This window comes from Henckelia pumila, chromosome 2 (genome assembly GCF_033568475.1).
Source record: "Henckelia pumila isolate YLH828 chromosome 2, ASM3356847v2, whole genome shotgun sequence".
NCBI lineage: Eukaryota > Viridiplantae > Streptophyta > Magnoliopsida > Lamiales > Gesneriaceae > Henckelia > Henckelia pumila.
This window is the reverse complement of record NC_133121.1, coordinates 189943765-189965761: the sequence shown is the minus strand read 5'-3', so window position 1 is coordinate 189965761 and position 21997 is coordinate 189943765. Positions and strand designations below refer to the sequence as shown.

Sequence of the window (21997 nt, the reverse complement as noted above, 5' to 3'; positions counted from 1 at the left end):
CTTCTATAATCTGCCCATGCTTTTAATCCTCATTAAAAGCTTGTGTTTGATCTTCAAAGTCTTGTATTTATAAGCTCCAAGAATGATTTGAACGTTATATTCAATAATATGACCGTTTGGGATGTTTCTGGACACTTTCTGAAGTTGCAACGGTCATATTTGAGTAGCTGGCCCTTTTCTAAGTTTGAGCTGAATTTACTGTTCATCGAGCTGGTTTGACCGATTCGATCTGGTCAAACTCATATGGTCTAGTATGTATAAAAGCAAACAAGTCTTCCAAAAAAAGAAACTTCAATTTTTCCGCTCAAAACATATTACTTTAAATAGTATTATCAATAAAAAATAAAAAAAATTAAATTTATATCATTAATTTTTCTCTCCATTCTTCATTGGATAATTTTAAAATATCTCATGATTGTTTCTTCGATTGTTGTGCAACTACCCTAATAAAATTTATAAAATTTGGGATATCTATTGAAAAAAATTATTATAAACATTAAAAATAACTCAAAAATAAATTATTTAATTATTTTTATTATATCTATTAAATATTATTAATAACATACTTTTATAATATCAATGATTAATTTGAAATAAATTTATCAAATTCTCCCGTCTTCAATTTATCTTTTATTTTTTTAATTATTTAAGTATATATATATATATATATATAAATCTGCTAAAAATAAAAAGCTCAATTTTCTCCGCCTAAAACTCATTATTAAAAGTAAAAAAACGTAACTATAAAAAAATGAATAATTATGTGTGAAAAGTATAATTAATCATTAATACAGAAAAATATTACGAAATAACAACAAATTCATATTTTAGCTTTTAAAAAGATGAAATGTAGTTTCGGGATAATAATAAATTCAAATTTTAGCTTTAAAAATATGAAAATAATAGATGCATTTATTAAATTTAAATTTTTACGATGATACGCATGAAAAAAAAAAATTCAACAACAGATTTAAAAATGTTACACAAAGAAGCTAAAATATATAACATCATATTATAAAAACAACAGAATCTTTTTTACGAAATAATGCTAAATTTAAATTTTATACTCTTTTTTTTATTATATATTCAACAAAATATTACGCAAAGATAATGTTAAATTTAAATTTTATAAACGGTATAAATTTTTTAGGTGATATATTTCAACAGGTTTAACAAAAAGTTAAAGCAGAAAAATTATAACATAATTAAAAAACAGCAAAATCTAATATATTTTTAGATGCACATATAAAAATATATATTAAGTAATAGTACCCAAAAATATAACAGAATACTCAAAAAATAGTAAATCCTTTTACGAGATAATATTGTATTAAAATATTTTTAACAATATAGATCCATTTTAGATTATATATTCAACAGCAACTTAAAACAATGTCATGCAAGAAGACAAAAAAATATTAGTATATTTAAAAAACAACAAAAATTTTTAACGAGATAATATTAAGTTCATATTTTTCAAACAATCAAATCTATTTTTAGATAATATTACGTTATTTTATGTAAAAATTATCTAAAAAAATATAATACTCTGAAGGTAATATAAGTAATTATATATGTACAAAAATTGTTTTAGAATTTATCATAAATTTTTATATAAAAAATAAAAAAAATTATAATATTAGGTTAATGAGAAAAATGAATGGCTATTAAGTTTTTAGTTTAATGTGAAAATTTGGCGAAAAACATAACAAAATATACAAAGATAACATGAGAAAGTAAAATATTAAAATAAGACATTTTTTCTTTAAAAGTAGGGGTGTAATGATTTTTTTATATAAAAAAATATCTTATAAGATTTCAAATAACTTATTTCGACAACTTTAAAATGATTTTTAAAAATTTGCCAAACAAATTTAAAGAGCATATAAGCATTCCAAACAATTTTTAGCACAATAAATTTAAATTGATTCTAATATTCTAAGTATTTGAAATCAATTGTTATTTGTTCAATTGCAGTGTAAATAAATAACAAAATAAATTTGATATTTTTTATGAAGATAAGTTTAAATACATAGATTTCAAATACTTTCATCAAAACTCAACTTTAATTTATTTGTATTTTAATTATTTATTCAAAACGAAGACGCAAGCACTTTTGTATCAAAAAAGGACAAATTGCAAAATAAGCAGAGCTAGCATATTAAAATTGAAATTTGACTACTCAAAAGGACCACAATCGCAATAAATCTAGTTTGCACGACAGAGCATGTAATTTTTCCCTAAAATAGCATGAAGAGGACTCCAAAAGAGGGATCCAAGTTACTCGATTGGCAAAATCATAATTCAACACGCTGAAGCCCATGCAACAGCCTTGCATTCACTAGAGGAAGAAGAGCAAAAGACAGTAAACAAATCAATGAGCTTCGTATCATGATACCTGAAGCTGTAGGCCCTGATCAACGGAATGATTGAAAAGCGGCCCGAAACTAAGGATGTTTATTTCAATCCAGAATGAAACTAATCAGAATCATAATGAGGTTCCATCACAACAGAATATCTTGTGTGATAACACCTACAGAGTACCACCAAAATTATGGTTCCACTAATGTAGAGTTGTTCTACTGAAGCTCTGGACGAATCAAACAACCGGACCCATTTTCACATCCGGAGAAACCTTGATCACGATCTTGTTAGGGTATGAGTCTCACTTCATGTTGTCGTAAACAGATATGGGCTCAAATCACTTCAATCATATATATATAATAATAACTCAATACTTGACGGATCAACACTTCTCATAAAGCTAAAGGTTGGTATGCAATTAGAAATGGTATCGCAAAGCTAATTCACAGAACAATTAACCAAACTGAGAAACTACGTTTCCACATGAAGTTACCAAACTTACTCGGTTTCTGAAGGAAGCAGTAGTAAAATTGTCCAGAATCTCGACATGCTCTTTCCGCTTATCTTCCCAACTCGAGTTGTCACATGACGTAATTGAATTGAAGAGGACACTATTCAATTTATATGATGTAATTACAGAGGAATAGATACTGTTATTGAAAGAGTTGTTTCAGCACAAGCTATTTTTACAACAAACCTGTAAGAACAAGCTCAAAACCGATCAAGGGGAAAAGGGCTCAAGAGTGATTCTTCGAGCTCCTTAAAACCCCGGTAAACAGCCTCTGTTTGATTCTGTGGAAGGGCCAACCTTCGCACCTCAGTCATATACCTGTTATTTAACAATAGAAGAGTTACGCAACGAATAAGAGGATAAAAAGTCACTACATGTGCATTTTGAAATTCTCAATGACATTGGGGGAAAAGAAAGAAGAAAGATCAGAAAGAAGAATGGAAAGGTGAGTACAGCTTGGAAGAAAAACAAACCTATTTGCCGCACTGCTGATCTTATCGTGAAGCCCTTGATTTCTTAATGTTGTTTGCCCCATTGAAAATGGTCCACCAAGAATCAAAGAAGCTCCAACAGCACTCGTGCCCATTTTCTGCGCGACAATGGACATCGCCCACTCACGAAGAAGAGCAAGCACAGACCTAAGAAGACGTAACCTTAAAATCGGAGATGGTAGAATAGCTCCATTGGATAAAACCTGATCATAAGTATTCAATACAGGCTCTATTGCACTCTTGCAAGCAGCGAGAAGAGCCCTGGCTATATCTTCATCTCCAACAAGTTCAACCCCTGAAACCACTCGCTCCTACAGAAATTAAGAAAAAACGTTAGCATATTAGATATTGAAATTTGTCACAGCCGTGAGCATATAATAATTGTCTTAAAAATCCTAGAAACACAAGTGAAAATTCAAGCAAACATAATACACAGAATGAACAGCCAACAATAACTTTTTTACCTGTGCGGCTTTCTCAAGGTGAAGGCATAGTGTATCTAATGGTAAGATAGCTCCATCGCCAGGGAAAACATGGGAACCAACCCTCTTCAACACAGCACAAGCTTCAGCAATGCCACCTCTTGAAAGAGCTTGATCAATGAGCCTAGCCCAGGTTTCTCTGACAATGCCGGTATCAGCATCACCAGAATAGCTTGCAAAATATAGCATTTCAAGACAAATCTGGAATCAAAGGAAAATGAGATTGTGCCGGGTTCTTAATATGAGAGGTATCGAATAGAGGCATTAATTGATGCAAGATAGAATTTATATCTAGCGGAGAGAGAATTAGAAAACTGATAAAGTGTCTCATATAAAGCAAACAAGTATACAAACTAAATATGGCATTTGTAAACAAGTGTGAGTTTTAGCAGAGAAAGAATCAATTTCGAAATAATAGTGAGACGTCCCACTTCTCCAAGTTTCTTCTGGAACTCAAATCAACAAAGAAACTCACGTTCGACCATCGGCAATCTCATATTTCAAAAACTGTGATAGCAATACTGCCAGTTCCTTCACCTAATTTAAACTTTGCATTTTATGAGACCTAAATTTAGGGAAACCAATTAAAACAAATTAACAGCAAAAACAGCTAAATGCGTATGAACGTAAGCTGATGAGCAGCTGCCATTGTTATCAAGGGAGGCTGCGCTGTGGATCCTAAAGGTGGTATACCGTATTGTACCGAAAAACAACAGTATAATAAAGTATATATCGATAGTCGATACTGTACCGAAGTTTTCGTTATGCCGGTGCGGTATAATGAGATTTCAATACGGTATCGGTATATATCATTCTACACCAAAAAAAAAACATATATATTTTTAAATTTATAGCTTTATTATTTAAAAATATTATATATTTTAAATTATATATATTGTTTCGGTATTTCGATATATACCGAAATTTCATACCGTTGTCGCACCTAAAAGTTCGGTATCGTTATACCAAAAATTTCGACAAATTCGGTATTTTTCAGTATGGTCACCTCATCATACAGAAATTTCGGTATTTTTTCCCACCCCTAGTGGAACCTAGGACATGATCACAACCCCCCAGCCATTCTATAAGTCAAAAACAAAAACGATCACAAATAACCACACTAAAGGAGGACAATACCGAGGACATGCTGCATGCTTTTCCAGCTAGAACGCAAATAACATGAAAATTTAGCTAAGAAATAGATTTAGTTTATGTAACTCGTACAGAAACAGTCAACCTCCGCCTATATTGTAACATAATGAGAGTCCTACGTCGTATTTTCACAACGGAGCCTCATTTGTTTATGCAGTTTTACAATGATTCTCAAGATATCAAGGATGGTTGAGACAACAGTAATTCCTTAAGAGGTAAAAGTGAATTACAAACCTCCCAGAATTCAAATGGCACAGCAAACTCATTATATAATTGAGTAATGGTCTTTAATTCCACTGATAATTCGTTTGCCTTTTCACGTAGAGAAAGCACAAAAGCAGCATCACCGAGGCAATTATTATCAGGCAATGAACCGTTCATGATGGATTCAGATGTGCTAGGAGAAGCCTCCAACTTTGAAGTCAGCGCCTCCATTTCATCTTTAATCTTAATCTGAAATTGAAGAACAGCAAGTTTTGCTTCAAGTAAGTCAAGAAGCCCATTGTCAATAGCACCCCGGACAGAGATGTTGTCCATCTCATAGGCACTCTTAGCTTGCAGAACAGCGTTACTCAGGTATTGACATCTGACATCAAAACAACAAGATGACCAACTGTTAGAAGGAATCAAATGAATTATCAATTGAGCCAAGAGGAGGTCCAATCTGCAGCAAATACTAACCATATGCATGTTAAAGATGTCGCATGGGAAGATGTGAAGTTCTTGTCTATAAAATGGGACATCAACCATTGAGAACAAGTAATATAGAGAACAAAACATGGAGAGTGGCAACCTATAAAGACGTAATCGATATAATAAATAAACATAACTGGATAGTTACTTTATCAAAAATCAATACCTTTTGTTTTGTACTAACTTAATAGTTATAAACTTATACTTCAAAATGAACACAATCTCCTTTTTCGTGTCACTGGATTATTTATAACCACACAAAGATAACTTGATGACCGTGAGCTGGTAGTCGATACGTTCAGCACCACAACATTCAAAAATGACTGACAGTGTAATTTTTATCGATATAAAGTGGCCCAAGCAACTGAACCTTTTAGTAGTTCATGCTGTACGTGGGTAGTAAATGGTCGGGGTATTTCAATCACAACCATCACATGCAGCAAAATATTGGTTGCTTGGGGATCCAGCTCCATATTTGCACTTGATAGTAACCTCTAATCATACAAATTCTTACTTACACCAAGTAATCTTTAAGCAATTTGCAACTGGTACCCTATTCTAGTCAATTTTCCACGCAACAAATGAATTAAGCAAGTAAAAGTGAGAACCTTTGATCAAGAGTTGGTGTATCACCCGCTTCACTGGATCGCCTTTCCGCCAGGCTCACTAATATTTTAGCAGCAAGCATGTGCTGCCGCTTTGACACATAATAACGTGCAAGAAGCTCGAAGTATTTTATCTGGTTAGATTGTAAAGGAACTCTTGAATGGCCCGTTTGAGGAATCAACGATAAAATTGAGGAGACAGTCCGAACCTTCACGAAAATTACGAGGCAAGTTAATGGAACAGAAGATTATACTCACTGAAACAGATGACAAACTCCTAAGTGAGAAAAACAATGGACATCCAAAACAAGTGTTTGATAATAATTCCAAGACAGATTGAAGCATAGTTATTTAGGGCGCAAGGCACACAAAAGCGCTAGGGTGCCTTGGAGCCTGAGGCGCAAAGCACAAGGCGAAGCACACGCTTTATCAAAGTAAAATACATTTGACATAAATTTTAAAATTAAGGATTATAAAGTGATTTATACAATAGTATTACATAAATTAATTATACAACGTTATTAAACAATATAAATAAAAAAATTCCAATGATATATATAATATAATGTAGCATAAATCATAACTAAAGAAGTTGAAATTTTTTTCACCAAAACAAGCTCTAGAGGAGATAAGGGCTGAAGAGAATGGAAGTGGGATGATGGGATTTGAAAAATGCGATTATGAGCAATAGTAAAAATGAAAAAGAAAAGGCGACTGTTATTTTGAAAAAACTGCAAGAAAAAACTAAGAAAAGTTGTTGTCTTCTACCTGATTTAAATTGCTTCTACTGAACGTGATTGTTAGAAACTTAGTTTGGAAATTATAATTGAAAGATTGAGGGAGATGAAAAGTCCAGGTCCTTTATTGTTAAATAGCTATGGGCTTTGGCTATGTAGCACGGATACTTCTGTTTTTTTTGTTTGGAAGTATCGGATACGGATACGATACGCAAATACGCGTATCGGACAAGGCAAAAAACGTGTCATTGACTTTTTTGAAGTTTGACCAGTCGGATACGGCGAGGATACGGCACGGACACGGCGAGGATAAGGCATGGACACGGATGGTATACGTTTGGGCTCAAATTGCAAAGAATTTAAAATTTCTAGGGTTAAATTGAAAAGCAATAAAACTTCTTAGAACTATTTAATAAATATACTAAAATTAATTGGGCCTAAAAAGCCCTAATCAGTATTCTTCCTTCTCCGATTATTTTTCTGCCCATCCATCGTCAATCATCCGACTCATCCCAAATTCCCAACACCGGTCGCCAGACGCTATCCCGCCACCACTCGCCGCCGCTCGCCGCTGCTGCACTCCACTCTCCCCTTCTGGTACGTTTTTTTTCTCCCTTTCTGGTAGGTTTTTTTTTCTTTTTTCTTCTGAAATCAGTGGCCACTGCCTAGACTAATTTTTCTCCCGCAGCCCGTCGCTCGCCGCCGCTCCCCTCTGCTCGCCATCCCCTGCTGCTGTATCGTGTCTTATATTTTCATACTAAATTTATATATATTTAATATTTTTATATTATTTAATATTCGTTGTATCCTAGCCGTATCGTGTCTTATATTTTCAAAAATTTTCGTATCGCCGTATCCGTGTCGTGTCCGATACGATACTCGTACCCGTATCCGTGCAACATAGGGCTTTGGTAATTGAGCTTCAAAATTGGTTGGGCTAGGGTTAATTTTTAATTATAGAAATATATTGAGTGCTAGATTAATGAGGCGCTCGCCTCTGCACCTCTCTCATGTCGTGCGCCTTTACAAAGGCGAGCGCTTTAGGTGCGCCTGTTTCAAGGCATGCACCTGGTTAATCACCAGGCGCAATGGGTGCGCCTGGCGCCTAGGCGCAGCCAGGCATACGCTTTTAACAACTATGGATTGAAGTTCAATAATCACAGCTTAATGCCAGACCTTGAACAAAATTAAAGTAAACAAACGGCATAGGGGGTAGGGTCTAACCTCATTAGTAGGGTCACGCCCCGCATTTTGCAAAAACTGCACCAAGTCTGGACCACCATATTCCAATAACTCATCTTCAAGGCCTATGTCAATCAATATTTTGTACAAGTACTCATGGAAAATTTTATCGGAGGATTGAACGCCAAGTTGAATGATTTGGCTTATGTAACTTTTGCGAGAGGCCAGATCAAGAACGGATTGAGAATAAGTGCCGGTTGGCGATCCAAATTCCTTTCTTGAAGCTTCGCCTTTAAGAGACTGCAAAGCAGCAGCGACAATCTCATAGCACTGCAAACGTTGAGCTAGGGCATGCTCTCGGATCCCTGAATCTACTTGATCGTTGAAAGCATCACCGGCCGGATCAAGAGTCAGGGCTTTTTGCAATGGTAACCGAACAACAGCTTCATAGAATCTGCAATTGCATTACTGTGTTATCCTTGAATCTTGATAATCTAATAAAACATGGGCATAAATAAGAAATAAAAATAAGGGGAAAAAAAGGTCCAACATAACAAACCTCAAATCTTCAAACCGTTTGCATACATTATACAAATCCGCAGACTCTGGGACTTTACTTAAATTTTTGAAGGCCTCCCTCGCAAGATTTTCCCGTTCTTCGGTGTCAGGGGTCGCAGCAGCTCTCTCGAGGCATTCAACAGCTAAGTAGAACTTGTAGTCAGTTTCTTTGTAGTAGCTTGGACAACCATCCCTCAGTCTATTACTAACATCATCTACCGTTCCCTTGCCGGTAGGACCAGTGTAGTGCTGGAGAAATTGAGGAGACTTTGATATGAGAGATGCATATATAAGCTTTATATGTTGAATAAAAGAAAGATGGATGCTATCTTAAAGGAAGATTAAATAATGGAAAGGGCGTTGGTGATCAAAGTTTATTCAGAGAATAACAAATTACTTCACAACAAATATCTAAGTACCTCCATTAGACAAGAAATAAGCCTCGTTGCCAATCGATCTCCATCCTCTGAACAAACTAAATGGTAGAATGTCAACTGAACTAAAGCTTGCTTAGCATTTTGATCAAAACTCTGAACCAGGCGTGCTACAATGTGCTGTGAAAGTAATTGAAGAAGAAATAAGGCTTCAGCGCATCTGAGAAACAACTGCCTTACGCACTCCATCGCTCTCACCTACAAAACAACCAAACAAATTATCAACAATAATAATTTATGCTAACACAGTCAGTTGACAGGATTAATATCGGGCGAAAATCTTGTATTTACCTCCATGGCCGCGAGTTCCCCAGAACTATAAGGAAGCCGCTGCCTTTTATTTGATGATCCACTCCCACTGGAGCCAACATTCTGAGAATATGAACCAAATAAGTTCCGCACCATGCTTCTGTCACCAGCACCCAGATCTGATCCAGTACCAATTAAAATTGAACCAGTTATATCTCCTACACCAGCAACACAGCCATAGAGCCCCCGCCTTTGATTCTTTCTGGACCTTAAGAACTTCTCTAAGGAGCGAATTTTGTCTTCAAGGACATGCATTGCCCCAACTGACAGTCTGCAAGCTACAATCGCATCTTCGGCCATTGAATCTGAAGATCCTGAGCCACCTTTGATGATGAAAACAGGAAGCTCCCATAATGGTAAGAGTAACCTTGATGAGCACAAGCATAGGCCTTCATGAGCACCTGAAAATAAAGGCTCAGCCTCTTGAACAACCTGCCCCATGCTGAAACCACTAGCTGCAGTTCTAGTGTTGGACAATGCACCACTTCCTCCGAGTTGAGGCATTCCAACAAGTCTAGGGTCCTCGAATGCTTCAGCTGCTTTCTCAGAGGCAACATTGCTAATGAGGGTATCAGTGTAGGCAATCCTTGCAGCGAGCATCAAACACATTGCAGCTGACTCTCCAGCACCAAAACGATTGAAGAAATCTTCTAGTAATGATCTCGGTGAGCTAGATTCCAGCAATCTCCTCAGGATATCAATTGGTCTGTTAAAAACTACTTCCATCATCCCCATGGTACTGAAAATGACAATTTTTCTTCTTGGTAAAATATGCTGGCTAGACAGATCTCCTCTTGCCCATAGATTAACTGACGTCTTTTCAAAAGATTCCCATGAGTTATGAAATCTACACAGTTCTAATCCTGAATATAGTGACTGTACAATTGACGCCGCCTCTGGCAGGGGAAAAACATCTGCCACAAAAAGCATTCGGCCTTCTAAAGGTAGAGATGATACTGATTCTCTAAGCGCACGAGAACCCCTTGCCCCTGCTCCCAAGGAACCAGATGAAGCAGAGTGCATGCAGGGATCCCGGTTAACAATTAGAAGTGATGAAGCTGCAGATGGAGATGGATCAGAAAGGACAAGAGTTCCAGAAGAATAAAATGCTGATTCAATCTTCAGTGATAGATCATCACTCTGAGATCTTCCAGCAAGAGATAGCGCCCCAAGGGAAAGGCTGCCTCCCACACCAATGGGAGGAGAAGGCCGGGTGGTCACAACTTTTAAGCAGCTTGGTCTTTGGTGATTGGTTCCAATCCCACTCAAACCTCCAACAGCACTATTAGTTCCACCAGATGAAGTGGAAAGGTACATCCTCCGACCATCTGATAGAATAGCTACCAGATGCAACCACTTAGATTCCAAAGTAGATAAGGGTGAAATGCAAACTATAGTTGATTTGGTTGATCGAGATGGAACTCTTGTCCCTGCTTGTTGTCTGCCACTGTAATGAGAGTCTCTCTGAGTGATCAAATTTCTTTCTTCAGCCACCTTCTTGAACGGACCATCTCCATTTGGCCCAATAGAGAATACTTGTATTTTCATATCTTCTGTACGTGCATATAAAGCATGCCTCTCAGAATCAACTACCATTTCAACAATTGGGTCAGCCGCTCCAAATTTAAACACATTAGGGACAACCCACCTGAAAAAATAAAATGAAGTTACAGACTAAGAAATGCTAGATAAGCAAGAGATTAAACTTCAGGTACAGAACTACAGATTAAAACACTCAGGATCATAATGAGGCGAAAATCGCATGGCATCGTCTGAAAGATTAAATCATTTTCACCATAGCAAATTTTATTGTCTAAGAAAAATCCTAGTTAGAAAACTACTGAAGGAAACAAGATTTTACTGATCATGATCAAAAAAGAAAAATTACCTCGAGATGACACTTCCAATACCAGAAGTTAAGCAAATTTTACGACAGCGTTTGTGCCAACCTGAACCAGTTGTATATTGCATTTCATAAATGTGACCATCACGCCCAGCCAGAAATATATGACCCTTTTCGGTGCAAGTTATGCATGTCATTGTCACACCATCTGATGGAATCGTATATTCTGGCAATGGTTGAAGCGAAATCTCTGCATAAGGATCAGTACCATCACCTTTCGCAGAACAACATACCCCCACAAGGATCAGCTGATTGACAGAAGAAGCATCAGTTAAAAAATAAAATAAAAAAAAGGCAAAAGAAACCTTTTATTATTGAAAGCAAGGGAATGAGAAAATAACAGGTAAAAAGGCATCATATCTATGTTCAATGAAAAGGGACACGCCGCAATAAAGCAGCTAGTCAGGAATAATAACATGCATTGTATGATGAAAACGTTGTCTATCTTCGATTAGCCTTAAATTGTTTTTAGCTATTTTTTAATTGCCAATTATTATTTAAATGAACAAAAATTTTTAAATTGCAAAAAGCTTTCCGTATTTAACATATATATTTATTAGAAGCATAACGCAAACATGAATATCACAGAACCTAGGCACAAGGTGCAATACAAGGCAAGTACATTAACCAAGTGAGGAGCCATGAAACATTATATACCAAAATCTTAGCACGCGAGGGCCCCAAATTTCGTTGGGGTGCCCAGGAAATTCAATATGGGCGATACCGAACATGTCTGCAGTCAGGACATAAGTCATCAAAAATGTGTGATTTCTGAAATGCTAATTGTTTAATAGTCAGGATAAGCAATTGGGAGTTCAGCTATCAGTAAACTCTGGAGATCGGGCTAGGATCACGCAGAAAACTTTACACCTTAAAAAGTGAAGAAGCCAACAAACACGATGTGGGTTGTCTAACAATGCCAAGGCAGTTACAGTCAGTCAATCAAACTGCAAGAAGGAAAAGAAGACAGTTTGAACTGCAAAACCCGATAAGCGGTGGAGACAAATACAAAGATGTAAAACTGCGAGCTTTGGCAATAATTTACGTCACAAAGCATGTGCACCAAGTTTATAAAATCAGTATCCTTAAGTTGTGAAAGCTGTGTTAGAATTATATGAGATTTTGCAGAAGAATAAAATAAGAGACCTCTTGATATGCCCGCTTTATTTTCTAAAATTTCAGGAATAAATATTAAATATGGATCTCAAGTAGAACTTAAGACCATAAATTCAGTCTTAAAATTTCAAATTAGTATAATGGTCTGTAGATAGAGAAGTAGCATTGTGCTAAGGTGGGCTAAGGCGTAGAATTGTACGGAGAAGTTCAGTTTAGCCCAGAATCTAAAATTAAGTCTAAGCATTTTGACTCTATTCTAAAGATCTTTTGGCAAATAATTTAGACTTGACAGTAAAAATACTTTCTAAATTCATGTTCTTCTGTGATAACAGCCATGAAGCTCTTTTCTGAGAGAAATACTTATGAAAATTTTTTAAGCCCCATTTAAGTATGAAGCAATGTTTTAACCATATTTCTGTGTTGGGTATAGACGTATAGTGGTTGTGGTCCCTGGTATGAATATCAAGTATGCGATGATTAAGAATATTCCAAGCCCTAGAATAATAAATTCATATCTGTTGACAAGAACAATTACCCACATGACATTACAATTCAAAAGAGGTTGAAAAGTTTAGGCTTTACTTGCTCTTCCTTGCACCTTTTCTTGTTTCAAAATTCTTGAAAATTCAACTTTGCATTGGTAAGGCGCAAAGTTCAAAACAAATCAGGCAATAAATGTGGGGCCGCGATAGAAATATCAATGCAATGAAAATAAATGAACAAAACAGAAGAGGAAGAAAATCCCCTTGCATCTGACAAAATTCAAGAATTTAGATTCAGGGTTCAATGGCATAATCACGAGAAAGCTTTGAAAGCTCTGTTACCAAAAAAAATAGCATTCGAGGTAAGAAGAAAGTGTGGTCGGGCATTGGCCATCACATCATTGATAGAATTTCCAAAATAAAAATGGTAGAGAAAATTAACTACCTCAACAGGAGTTGCCAAAACTAGTAAATGTTGAATGGATTCAACAAAAATGCCCGACTTGGTTTTGGCCAGACCAACAGCACAGATAGCTTGTTCATCCCCACTATATTCTGGACATTGGCCGTCCCTGTATGCAAAACAAGTACGGAGATGAAAGTGTGGAAAAATTATTGTTATGGAATAGAAGTAGTCAAACAGGAATGTGAGACAAATACTTGTTGAGGAACATTCAGCATCTTTGGACCGGGTCCATGACATTTAAATGTCCCCTTTTCATTAAATGATATGGATCTGTGAACTGTGATGTCAATTAATCTACGGAACCTAATTTCTTATGCAATTAGAATCAGATGAAATCTGGATTATCTCATTTAGTAATAGGCTCCAACCCTGGAAACCTAAACCCAGTGGTCCCAGCCCAACTTGGATGAGTTGATAGCGCTAGGATGGCTCCACCATCGCTTCATTTTTTTTGTCCTGCTAAGAAATATAAAAATTTGACTTTGTCCCCTAAACCCTTTATTTCCACTAAAAATCATCATTCTGCTCCTGGATAATTTCCCTCTAGCAAAAATATTGGCTCCACATAGGATCCTCGTCAATAACATTATTTAATGTCATACATCAAACCTAGAAATAGTCTAAAGGGAATGAAAATGATTTCATACCAGTTCTAACTAAAAATAAATCACCCACTTCAGTTTGACTAGCCTTTAATTCTTACACTCATCTTCCATTCCAAAAAAACATGCAATTACCCTCGCAATAGCCTCTCTACTCAATAACATATTCTGAGACTACAAAATCTTTCTTAGTTTGATGACAGCATGTCAACTTGTAATGCACAAATTTTGCAGACGAAATTCCTTTTACATAAATCCGACGAAGATAAAATCGTGAAACATTTAAATTTAATACAGTTTCTTTCTGGTTGACAAACATTTATTCACCACAATTAGTGGTTGTGAACAAGTCTAGATGTCTATCTGTCATAAGATCCAACCACTGCACAATACTCACCACTTATCAAAACGCCAAAGAAATATAGAATTATCCACTGATGCCCATGCACGTCTAATCTCTGGAAATATTCCACATAAAGCTGTTCCCTCTCCACCGGCTGCATTGTATCTCTCAATCAGCACTGGAGGCAGCTCCCAAGTGTCCACGACTTCAACCAAAGGAGGCCACTGAAATCAAAGCATGAAAGTTTAACAGCCAATAATTTCCAAAATAAACAAAACATGTTTGGCAGAACATTGTTAAGATTGCTCAATTCGAACGACAACATGCAAATAAGAAAAAAATTCAGATAAGATTAACATTTTACATGATAATGAACATGAAATTTCAATGATGGAAATGAAAATAGTAACTACAAAAGTTATCAGATAGCCTAGGCAGTAAGCACGCACAAGGAGAGGCAAGTGAAGCACCCTAAAATAATATACTCAAATATTAACATCTAGAGAAAATTTCATCACATACAATTGGACAAGTATTTTATAAATTATTACAGGATAATAAAACAATGTAGTATATATGAGAAAATGCATTTTTTTGTGTTGCAATTCATCATGAATCTACAGTCTCTGCGTAGAAGATATGCTTAAATTTGGCTTTGAGCTCTTAACACACACCAAGACGTGGGCTTTATGGTTAAAACTTGCTCCATTCAAGGACCGCGCCTTACCTTGTGTCGAGGAGCAAGCACGCCTTGTAGGCTTTTAAATTTTAATAACCATGGTAATTACCGTTTGTCTTACAATATTCATCAAGGCAGATCTTTCTTAACCATTCACAACATAGTAAATTAATTAATAGCACTAATGTCATCAAAACAAAACTTAAGAAGTAAACCCAACTCATTGTTACTTTTTGTTCAGTTTTGGTTCTATCAAGGACTTCTAACACAAAAAGAAGCCCATTCCGCGGTTCCCCCTAATGTTAAGACTTAAGCCACCACTTTATCCATTAACGACATCCTTGTTCACATGTGGCCTGCCTTCAATTTTCCACCACAGGTCTCCGCCACATACCAAAATCACTGTTAGATACACAGCATTCTTTATGCCAATGTTAAACCACCGCTTCATCCATTAATGATATCGTTATTCACAGTTGCATATCTCAAGTCTCCAACACACACCTAAATCACTGATAAATAGACAGAAAAACAAATATAACATCTGCTTTGCTTTTTTTCCCCTTTTTCAACACAATTCCTCCAACCAAACTCAAAATAAAATCAAAGTGACAAACTTTAACCACACACTGCTTTGAACACAAGCTAAACCTTTTCTTTGTCTCAGTAGTTTAGCCATAACTGCGCATTCTTTCTAATGAAACCAAACACCATTTTTCAGCATTCTCAGCAATTGATTCTCCAGTAAATTCATATTCCAAAAACACTCGAACTAAATTAACTCCAAAAAAATATTTCAAAAATGCAACTATACAACCACAATCTCACAAATGTCTAGCAATCCCCGCATACTTGAACTCAAACCAAGCATAAACCTTTCACAACAGTATTCTAACGAGTAGTTTCTTTAACAATCTTACAGTACACATACCTCGCGTGGGTGAGTGGAATAAGGATGACTAATGTATCTAGAAGCTTCCAGGGCTTCTTCCAGATCCAGCTGCCCAGCCACCTCCCTGCCAATCCGATCGCTGACCACTAGGCCGGCATTTGTGACGTCGCGCATCACAATTTCGTTTCCCCATGCTGCCATGTTGAGTAGGATACAATTGAACTTCGTTTATCCAAAGGCCTCGAGAATTTCCCCCGTGTTCGAGGGATTTAACAGTAGGTCTTGAAATTGAAATTCAATAAGAAAAAATTACAAGCCTATAGTTGATAATACATTGAAGTTTAGGCACGCGAGAATTTGGGGGTTTTGGCCAGAAAAGGGTTTTGGAGGGGAAGCCATTCTAGGGTTTTAATCAATAGGAACTCCGGCGGGTAAATTCAACCCAAATTTTCAAATACTTGTTTTTGTTTTGTAAAAAACAACCTATAATAATTTGAGGCATTTTTTAGACAAGTCTATGCTGAACTATCTTAATCAATTTTGATCTTACATTTTTCTATTTTATATCAAATTAATTCTTTTAATTATATTTGAGTTTCAAATATACCCATAAATTTATTTCTCACACCAATTTCTTATTAGATTTTCTCGCAACCTCATAGAATTTTTCTCTTCCACACTCTTTTTATATTTTTCAGTTGTCCAACATTTTCTCATTTATCTTTTTCTTCAGAAATTTTCTTCTTTTATTTTAACTAGAATTTCACTCGTGCGAGGCATGAAATAGCATTTTAATAATTATCTAAAAATATCGACATAATTTAATAAATATATTTAATATTTTAAATATTATTATAAAAAATTATTATAGCAAAAATGTTTGTGTCATTAGGGAAAACGCTTAAATGGGAGTAACAATTTTATTCCGTTAAATTGAATTCTTTACCTTGGGTGAGTTGGACTCTTACTAATAGAAAGAATAGAAAAAGATATCTAAAAAATATGATAAGGAAAAATTTTATCTTGGTGATGATATAAAACTCGAACAAGTTTAAGCATACCAAATGATACGCTTAATAATACCAAGAACACATTCAATATTTATTAAATCGAACTTATAAACATTTGATCTAAACAAGAATAAAATGATATCTTTTATCAGATTAGTAATTTTATTGGATCAAGATTTCGGCAAAAAAGAACTAGTATGGTCCTTCCAGATCGATCTTCACTGTCAGACCAGTTCAGATAGCTAGACCAGTTCAAGACAATCCAGACAAGTTCAAATATGTCTTTCGAACAACACTCAGTGTAAATTCAAGATTGATATAGGTTGTCGCAGAAAAATACAAAGAGAATAAAGATGTTATTCCCATATCTAGCTACATTCCAATTGTCTCATACTATCTTTACTATATTGGGAAAAAAGACAAAGACGCATGGCGCATTCTGATGAATTCTCGGCTATTTGTTGAACAAATTCTCACCGGACAGATTTTTAAACGTTGGACATTATCTCCTATAAATACTCGAAGATATACGTAGTTGCAGCTCTCCTGAATTTTTTAATCATCAAATAGTACAAGAGTTCTCAGAGCTTTTGCAATCCTCATTCAAGCAAAGAATCAGACTGAATACTTCGAGATGCTATCACGCGCTTATTGTTATATCAGATCAATATCAGTGATCAACTTGTGATACTAAGCCAAGCTTCGAAGAGCATATTGTATTCTTATTATAGTGTTGTAACTCTATCAGAAAATTATCCGATTTGATATTGTGTTACTGGGAGTTCCAGTCAAGGGTTGATTGGATTGGATTTGTGCAAAGTGTTGTATAAATCAAATTTTTCCAGTGGAAATCTTTTTGAAAACATAAGAAGGAGAGACATATAAGTTTTATCTTCAAACTTACATAAAAAATCTCTTGTACCTTTTACTTTCATTTACTTTCAGTCTGCCTAAGCCTCCAACTCAATTTAGTGCGTGAGAGAATTTCAGTCTGACCAGATCATTTCTCACAAACAAATTTTGTTAAGCAAATTATTTTGACAATCGAGTTGGTAACTCAACTCAGTTGTAAGACAAATTTTGAAAATATTTTAAAGTGTATCCACCCCCCTCTCTCTACACATATTTCGATCCTAACAAGTTGTATCAGACCAGGGTTTTTGCTTAACTTGAACTGCTCTTGATAGCTGTGGCACCCTTTAACAAGATTCCTATGTTTTCAAAGGAAGAATATGATGATTGGAAATTTTATATGTAGGCGCACCTATCTGCGTATGACAATTATATGTGGTACATCATCACTGATGGACCAATGAAGATATTAAAAAACAATACTGCAGTGGCCATAACAGACGAAGCACTCCAGATGATAGAAAAGCCCAGATTAGCGTGGATTACCGAGGAAAAAAACAAGGCCAATCTAGTTAATGTGGTAAAGGGCATATTGTACAAAATTCTGGACAAAAATATGTTTAACAAGATCAAGACATGTACTACTGCCAAGAAAATTTGAGAAAAACTCACATAATTTTGTGAAGAAAATGATCAAACCAAAGAGAACAAACTGAACTGATTCAAACTTAGAATAAATCTTCAGACACCTCGAGTGCAATACATGAACTATAGATCAGACCAGATAATGAGAAGACTGGTCTAGGATTTAAAGAAGATAAAAGCAGTTCTAAGGTTGATACTCGGCCAAAACTGAATATGTGCAAAGGAAATATATTCACTTTGTCAAATCTAGTCTGATTCATAAACAAAGTAACCCTATTCCGCAAAATGACAAACCTACTGAAACTAAGAACAATGGCAAGAAGTTTGGAATAGGTTGTGTGCCAGAAAGTTCTTGTGTAAGACAAGATTGGAATTCCAGTCAAACCAAGCACATCTCAATGGTTGGAAAACGCAACTATAGACCTTATGAATGGACAGTTCAAAGAAGATATAGACAAACTTATAATAAGAGATGGGTGAAAAAACACACTACATCACATACATATCAAGAACATTCACAATCACATCAATCATAGTTCAATGCATATTATCACGCACACAAACTGCACAAGTCATCAATCTTATGGGACACTCAATGATTGACTAGTTAGGTTAATCAAGGTTTGGGTTTCTAAAGGACAAATCGATTCAAGACCCACAAAGACTTGGGTACCATAGTCCAATTTGTAAGGGGAAACTGGAGTAAGGGGGAACATCCATTTTGCAGATTAATACAAAAAATTGTTGGTTGACATATTGAAGACAGTGAGTGAATGACACACCACAAACTATAACCAAGCTTTCTCATCACTATCTTTTACTTTAATATCGATAATGAGTTTCTTAAGTTTGTTTCTTATTTGTTGATATGCTATTAAGTTTTAAGTTCTATCAGTTGAAATAATAATGATTCGCATGAACTAAAATGAACAAACAAAATATAATATAAATAAACTTTATTTATAGATTATTTTTTACAATGTCAATCTCTCACTCAACTTCCATCCTCCAGAAGGACATCCAGGTTCTCAGCACACCTGAATATGTATCTAGAAAATTTGGAGAAGAGGAGTTTTGTCCAGTCTGTCTTTTATGAGCATCAGGAGGAAACACCTTGGGAAGTGAAGATGACCATATACTTGGATGTGCCAAGCCACATTTTGAATTTTCTTTATTCTAGCCAATTTTTCGGCTTCTGCTAGCGGAAGAGGTATAGCTCTGTGTGACTGCAACCTTTCCACTTTAGACTTTGTAGACATTTTCTTAAAATGAACAATATTCGTGTACTCCTTATTTATCTCTTCCATAATATCCTCTCTTGCAGATCTCTTCAAATCGTTACTCTATGAAGAAGATGAAGAAACTGTTTATGTGTTCAAATCTATGCAGATCATATCTTTTTTATAGACATATTTAGGGAATACAAAGAGTCATATATGTTCACTCTTTCCCATAACACTTCAGGATACAAAGAGACGCAATAAATGTTTCTGAAAAAATTTGAACTAAAGTCATCAGAAGGGGAATGTCATAAAAGGAAAGTTGTTGAAGAAAACAAAGTGTAAGTGAATACCAGTTTCAGGAGAATTACTCAAAAGAGAAGCAGATCAGGCGAATCAACCGAGATTTGAAAACTTTATCAAAAATAAATTTAATCCAAACTCGATGGAGAATCTGATACTCGACCCGAATGGAAGAGGGTATGGAGGTATTTTTGGACCCGATTAAAGAAATGGGTAATTGGGTATGGGGATTTCGGATTTTGTGATTGAGGAGGATGTAGAACATCCTACTCATCCCCGACCCGAATACCTGATTTAATATATATATATATATATATATATATATATATATATACACATCAGTGTTGTAAATGGCGGGAGGCGGCGGCGGTGCGGTCCGTGACCGCCTACCGCCTCGGCCGCCTAGGCGGTTGAATTTTTTTTAAGCATTTTTATGGGTAATCATATATAGTCATGCATAAAAAAAATCTTCATAAATAAAATACCATCTATACAAGGTGCAAATAAATATATAAACTCAAACTAACAAGATAATCAATAAAGATACATCATCATATTAATACAAAGTAATATAATTACTTTGACAAAAACACTAAGTTTAAAATTCAAAGTTTCAATCCACTAGGACATTATGTCAATAAGTACTAGACTAAACACAACTAATCTTCTAAATCATCCACATATGCACCATCAACAACATTCATAATCCTCTCGTCATCGGACTCAAAATCAACATCTTCTTCCTTCTCCTCCTCCGATGTATCTAAATCTTTATCAAGTTCTCTAATGGGGTGTTCCTTGCACTCCTTCTTGGTTGTAGCACTTCATCCGCTCCGGAGGCCTCCGCTACCATTCTCCAAGTAAGTCCGGAACCCGACTCGACCTTATCTTCATCACCACCATCAACAAGCCAACCTTGAGCTACACTAGCTTGTGAGGATAGAAGCGAATCTCCTCCCATTTCTCTTTTACTTTTCTTCTTCATAAGATTGGCATTTAATTTGACATATACAAGATCATTCAATCTTGATGTCTCGAGCCTATTCCTCTTTTTAGTATGTATCTCAACATTTAAAGTTTTAAACCATTGTCATTAATAAAATAAATGGTCTATAACATAATTTACGAATTACTACTTAACATTTACCCCTTCAAATTGACTCCAATTTCTTTCACATCTCGATGAACTACTTGTCAAAAAGAGAAATCTCATTGCCATTTTTTCTAAGTTTGGAGTGTCACCACCATAATTGGACCACCATCCAACTTCAAAAATTAAAGAGGCAAAAAAAGTAATTAAAATTTAAACCAAAGATAGGTAAAAAAAAAACTACATGTATGTTAGTGAATAGAAATAAAGGAAAGAGATTTACCCGGATCAAAGTCATGGTACACATCTACCTTCTCATATGCCGTGATTGCCATTTTTCTTCCAAAGTTATCGAATTTATTCTTATACTTCAACAATTTATCATTAGCAATGGTAGATTGCATGTTCTCATCGGTGGGAAAAAATGATCTCGACACAATTCAAGAACTCATTCATAATCTTGGTGTCATTTGACAAGCTTGAATCTTTGAAGTAAAAGACCGGATTCAACAAGTAAGCGGCATAGTGCAAAGGACTATCAAGTTGTTAGAGTGGGTGCCCATAAGACCAACTGTTGGCAGGACATTATTGACTCTATGTAAAAACAATCTTTATTTAATACAATTTATATTCTATATATATGGCAATCTTTATCTCTATACCCATGAAAGCTGCATTGATAAAGACCTTGAATATACTATAGTGCATGAAAGATGAGACATCATTGGATGGTAGTAATGAAACACATCTTTATTCCACTGTATATTCTAAACATAGTTCATAGTCGATTAAGCCGTCCAAAAGAAGGATAAGGGTCGCTTAAGATTGAGACTATCATCTGTGATGTGGAGTACCACGTTTCATTGGTAATGAACA

General features: G+C 35.4%; 1 protein-coding gene across 5 annotated transcripts in view; it reads right to left on the bottom strand.

Moving 5' to 3' along the window:
• LOC140881122 (nuclear pore complex protein NUP155) overlaps positions 1–16447 on the bottom strand; it is a 31981-nt gene extending 15534 nt beyond the window's left edge. The window contains exons 1-15 of one of the 5 annotated variants that reach the window (XR_012149808.1): positions 16041–16447; positions 14485–14654; positions 13465–13591; positions 11407–11669; positions 9501–11166; positions 9195–9407; positions 8777–9024; positions 8260–8671; positions 6302–6507; positions 5235–5586; positions 3831–4049; positions 3349–3677; positions 3062–3193; positions 2867–2975; positions 2059–2704 (exon numbers count right to left, since the gene is read on the bottom strand). Coding sequence is in view for 2 of the 5 variants with exons in the window: in XM_073286173.1 (XP_073142274.1) it covers positions 3076–3193; positions 3349–3677; positions 3831–4049; positions 5235–5586; positions 6302–6507; positions 8260–8671; positions 8777–9024; positions 9195–9407; positions 9501–11166; positions 11407–11669; positions 13465–13591; positions 14485–14654; positions 16041–16202 (4485 nt within the window). In the remaining 3 variants the exon portion in view is untranslated. The other 4 variants (XR_012149806.1, XM_073286173.1, XR_012149807.1 and 1 more) reach the window with 4 other exon arrangements.
• Between the last annotated feature and the right edge of the window lie 5550 nt (positions 16448–21997).